Consider the following 5,541-nt stretch of genomic DNA (forward strand, 5'->3'; position numbering starts at 1 on the left):
CCCGGAACCCTATCCTGGGCCTTGAAAAGCGAGTCCTGTGGTGACATGGCACCCCAGAAAGGATTAAATAAGACAATGGGACTCATTTTCGGAACAACCTCATAGACCCCTGGGCCAAAGAGCATGGCATTGAGTGGGTGTATCACATCCCCTACCATGCACCAACCTCTGGGAAAAGTTGAAAGGATACAATGGGCTCTTAAAGACTACCCTGAGAGCAATGGGTGGTGGGACCCTCAAACACTGGGACACCCATTTAGCAAAGGCCACCTGGTTAGTTAACACTTGGGGATCTGCCAATCGAGCTGGCCCTGCCCAATCAAAATTTCCACGCCCTGCAGAAGGGGATAAAGTTCCTGTAGTGCACATAAAAAATATGCTGGGGAAGGCAGTCTGGGTTATCCCTGCTTCAGGCAAAGGCAGACCTTTTTATCCCTTCTTGAAAATTGGGACCACATTTGCCAGCTTCCAGTCCACTGGGACTTTTCCAGACCTGTCACATGGAAACCTGGTACCAAGCGATTGGACCCCTTGTGTGGAATGGCTTTGCTTCACAGCAGAGAAATACTGGGGTGGATGGCAGGTGGCAACTTAAGGATGAATGAGGTTCCCACCAAGAGAGCAATGGCTGCAGTCCCCAAGGCCAGAGAGCAACGGGCCTGGGCTGTGCAGCCCTGGCAGGAGAGGGGGTTGCTGTCCCAGGTGACTCTGCAGCAGCATGGGGCCTGTGGCAGAGGTGAAGCCTGATCTCCAAGGAGGACAAGGTGCTGCTGAGAAAGTCCCTAGGGGAGGACAGTCCAGCCACACTGTGGACATCGTGCTGGGGGCTGACTGGCTAGAGAGCAGCGCTGCAGAGAAGGGCCTTGGGGTCCCAGAGGATAACAAGCTGAGCAGGAACCAGCAGTGCACCATCGTGGCAAAGGCCATCAGCCACCTCCCCTGGCCCCGTGGCAGTTCCCACCGCAGGGTGCTGCTGCAGAGCTCTGGGCACTCACACCAGAGCCCTGGCCCCTCTGAAGGACACAGCAGCTCCTGGGGGGCAGAGAGGCAGTTCAGCCTCCCCATCAGCCCAGGGCTGGTGCTGGCCCTGAGCGCATGAGCAAACAGAGGCCACTCAATCTCTGGCTCTCCTGCATTCATATTCTAGGGGATCCCTAATCCCAACAGCCTTTGCCCCTTCTCTGCCCCCACCAGCCCCACTCCCCAGCACAACACAAGAGTCCTGGCCCTGGGGGTCCTCAGGCAGCTCATGCATCTCTCCAGTCTCCCCTCCCTGTGCCCGCTGGTGCCCCACTGACTCCCATGGCACTGTAGAGTCCTTGTTTGTGGATACCTCGACTTAGTGCTTTACTTTGGGGGCACTTCTCCTTTGAGGGTGTTTCACTGTGTGTGTTTCCATTCATTCCCACCCCAGGGCACATGGTGAGTCCCCATCCTCTCCTGCACTCCTCCAAATTCATATCCAGACACACTGCTATATGCCATCAGTCCTGTCATGGCATATGACATGAAGCAGCCTGAGGAGTAATGGAGAGCTGATGGACCATCTCCACTGCAACTGGCCACCAAGAAGAGAGCCTTTAAAACCAGAACTTTTGGGCCAATGGAACCCCATGGTACTGTGAGCATAAGTCCAAACACAGGGAGAACACAAGATCACTCTTTAAAAAAACACAACTCATTGGATATATCATTGGCAGAACCTTTGGAGGAAGAGCCCAGCCTTCAGGCACTGCACCCAGGAGATCCTCTGTCACTGAAGAGCTGCTATTAGACATACCACATCTGACACAGTGTTATGCGAGGATCGGACACAACACAATCAAATCTCAAGACAAGGCAGTATAAACCAGAAAATTCTCTATGAGTAGGATTATCACAAGGGAAAAGAGCAGACTCCTGGCCTAAGATAAACTCTGGGAAATGTAAAGAGAAGGGGAGACAGGCTATTGTTTGTGAAACAACATCCATTGAGCCAGTTTCCATAGTGAATCCTTGAGCTCCTGGTTCCTCATGCTGTAGATGAGGGGGTTCACCGCTGGAGGTAGCACTGAGTACAGAACTGCCACCACCAGGTCCAGGGATGGGGAGGACATGGAGGGGGGCTTCAAGTAGGCAAACATGCCAGTGCTGATAAACAGGGAGACCACAGCCAGGTGAGGGAGGCACGTGGAAAAGGCTTTGTGCCATCCCTGCTCAGAGGGGAGCCTCAGCACGGCCCTGAAGATCTGCACATAGGACAGCACAATGAAAACAAAACAGCCAAAAACTAAAAAACAACTTAATATAAGAAGCCCAGCTTCCCTGAGATAGTCTGAGTCTGAGCAGGAGACCTTGAGGATCTGAGGAACTTCACAGAAGAACTGGTCCAAAGCATTGCCCTGGCAGAGTGGTATAGAAAATGTATTGGCCATGTGCAGCACAGCATAGAGAAACCCACTGCCCCAGGCAGCTGCTGCCATGTGGACACAAGCTCTGCTGCCCAGGAGGGTCCCGTAGTGCAGGGGTTGGCAGATGGCAACGTAGCGGTCATAGGACATGACAGTGAGAAGGGAAAACTCTGCTGAGATCAGAAAGAAAAAGAAAAAGACCTGTGCAGCACATCCTGCATAGGAGATGGCCCCGGTGTCCCAGAATGAATTGGCCATGGCTTTGGGCACAGTGGTGGAGATGGTGCCCAGGTCGAGGATGGAGAGGTTGAGGAGGAGGGAGAAGTACATGGGGGTGTGGAGGTGGTGGTGGCAGGCTATGGCAGTGATGATGAGGCCATTGCCCAGGAGAGCAGCCAGGTAGATGCCCAGGAAGAGCCAGAAGTGCAAGAGCTGCAGCTCCTGTGTGTCTGCGAATGCCAGGAAGAGGAACTCAGTGATGGAGCTGCTGTTGGACATTGGCTCTTTCTTGGCAAGGGGTCTGGTTGAAAAAAGGAAAGGACAAGGAACAGTTAGGACACACTCCTCTGAGCAAAGCCATTCCATTTTTCAGAGAAACAATCCCTATTAGAAATGCATTTCCTTTCTCTGGTTTGTGCTGGCTGAGTGTGTTTTGAGGAGCTGAGGAGTCAGCTGTGCTCAGCTGCAGTGGGTACATGAAGCTGGTTTGTGACACCTCAAATGTTCACAACTGATGTCAGCTGTAATCCACCTTTAATGGAAAAGTTAACCTCTGAAGTCATGACTCAGAACAGCGCAGGCGGCAGAAGAGAAGCTTAGCATGTCCTTAGAAGAATGTTGTCTGTGGTTTTTATTTTCCACCATCATATCTGGCGAGTGTTCCTGGGAGGAAGAGAAATACCCATTTTATGATGGAAAATAGGAAGAAACTTGAAACAGGACAGGCAAAAGGACTCAGCTCTTTCTAGCTTAGTGCAGAGTCATGAGAGCTGCACTGTCCATTAGACTCCTAGTGAAATACCCTGCACTTTTGATTCTGTTGCCTTGAAGGTGACAACAAACATAAATTACTCTCTAAAAAATAGAACAAAACAAGACTGTAATGAAGAGCAGAGGAGTCCTGTTTCAAAGGGCAGATCTGCAAACTCTTCTTTTTCCCAGCCCAGAGGTGTGGTTGTAATTGAGAGAGAAGGACACAGCCCCTCTGAGAGAGAAGCAAAGGCCTCTGAGAGGAGAGAACTGACCTCCAAGGGAAAGCTCAGCACTCCCTGGGATCCTACAGCACAGCCGTGCTCTTCTGGGGCAGCTCCCAAGCACAGCAGCACAGGCAAAGCAGACAGTCAGAGGTCCTGAAGATGGGATGTCCTAAAGGCAGAGTCAGCTCCTTGCTCAGCAGACAATGCCCAGCAGACATGGAGAGGGAGGGACCAAAAGAGAGCAGGCTGAAGGCAGCCTAGCCCAGGGCTTGTCTGCAGTTTCCTCCCACTCCCTGCCCATGTCTCTGCTGCCTGGAGCTGTCCCTGCCAGGAGCTGTTGCTCTGTCCACACCTCTCCTCCCTGTCCCTGCTCACAGAGCCCATCCCACCCTCTGTGTGCTCAGCTCTGCCCTGCAGACCCCTCCTGGCAGCAGGGCACTGCCCAAGGGGATCTCAATGCTCTTTGAAGAGTACCCTGGGAAATGTCCCAGGGGTGATCTGGAGCTGTGAACCGCCCTGACCCACACAGCACCCTCTCAAGAGCAGAAGGACCCTGCCCTGCCCTTCTAGGGGGTCGCTCCTTCCACCCACAGCTTCTCCCTGCAGTGCCCTGGGGAGCTTCCCGGGCAGGCTGAGTGCTGACCCTGGCAGGCGGCAGAGTCCCTGCCCCGGCACACAGCCCCTGGGCTGCAGGGACCCTGCTCTGAAGGACACAACTGGGCACCCCTGGCTGCACACCTGCATTCACAGCCAGTCAAACTTGCCTCTGCACAGGGAGTCCACCTGGCAGATCCCATCAGCTGTGGGCTCTGCCAGCTTGAGGAGATGCCTCCAGGAACCCCATCGGCATTGCCCTGCACCCAGAGACTCACCGTGTCAAGGGCTCTGAAGATTTCTCCTTCCGTGAGCTCTCAGCCATCCTGCCATTTCCAACTGCCTTTCAGCTCTCTCTGCCTCGCTGTTCTCCCCTCGGTGCCTGCAGGCAGAGCCCTCAGCCCTGCTGGGCTCTGCAGAGGAGCTGCTCCTGGGCAGAGATGTCTCTCTGCAGCACAGCCCACTTGCCAGGAGCTCCCTCCATCCCACGAGCCTGGAGCAGCTCAGCAGCAGAGGACCAGCCCAAGGTGATATGTTAATGACCCCTCTGGTGGGTTTGGGGATGAGTCCATGAAGCTCAGACCCTGAGAGGAAGCTGATGAAACCTCTCAAGAAGTCACAGTCCAATGCAACCTCCACAGTTTCTTGGAGCATTACTGGGTCCCCCTGAGGGCCATCACTGACAAAGCAACTCTGGGGCTGGTTAGAGCAGGAAAGTGGAGGCAGTGATGACAGGGAGGCAAAGGCAATGGCAAGGTGGCTCTGATGCTGAGGAAACCTGGATGTGTTTGATCAAGCCAAAGGGCCAAGCCCTGACCCCCAGCCCCTGGGAGGGGCGATCCTGTCCCTCACATGTTGCTCAGGGCTCTCTCTGGGCCAGTGGGATGTGGGGATGTGCAATGCCTAGAGCAGGACTACCACACAATCTTTCTCAGGCTCACAGGTTGTGACAAGGGGGCGATGAAGTCCTGGTGCTCTAATGAGAAGATGTCTCCTCACAGGCATCACCTGCAGAGAGAACAGCCACAGCCCAGCAGACCAAGACCTTGGCTGTGTTGGGGGCTTTCAGCCTTGCCACTGCCCCCAGATGCCTCCACCACAGGATGTCCTACGGTGTCCCACACCTGCACCTCTTTCCCTGCAGGAAAAGGGAAATCTTGGATGCCCCCAGCTGCACTTGGTGCCATCTTTTCTTTCTCATGATGTTTCCCAGTTTTCAGAAAAGCTCCACCATCTCAGAAACCACCTTTCAAGCAGTCTCAGGCTACTCCTAGACTGCCCTCAGCCTCTCCACCACTGGGCAAAGGGGCCAAAGAAGCCCAGGTCTCCCAGCCCCTCCACACAGCCCATCTGCTTCAGGC

At 54.2% G+C, this 5,541-nt stretch overlaps 1 protein-coding gene across 1 annotated transcript; it reads right to left on the minus strand.

Moving 5' to 3' along the window:
- Positions 1-1,946: 1,946 nt before the first annotated feature.
- On the minus strand, positions 1,947-2,888 carry LOC142598842 (olfactory receptor 14A16-like). The gene has a single exon (XM_075738269.1). The coding sequence runs from the start codon at positions 2,886-2,888 to the stop codon at positions 1,947-1,949; it is 942 nt and encodes a 313-aa protein (XP_075594384.1).
- Between the last annotated feature and the right edge of the window lie 2,653 nt (positions 2,889-5,541).

This window comes from Balearica regulorum, chromosome 31 (assembly GCF_011004875.1).
Source record: "Balearica regulorum gibbericeps isolate bBalReg1 chromosome 31, bBalReg1.pri, whole genome shotgun sequence".
NCBI classification, from domain to species: domain Eukaryota; kingdom Metazoa; phylum Chordata; class Aves; order Gruiformes; family Gruidae; genus Balearica; species Balearica regulorum.

Excerpts from the sequence above, each read along its gene's own strand:
- LOC142598842 (XM_075738269.1), bottom strand. The coding sequence starts at position 2,888 with ATGTCCAACAGCAGCTCCATCACTGAGTTCCTCTTCCTGGCATTCGCA.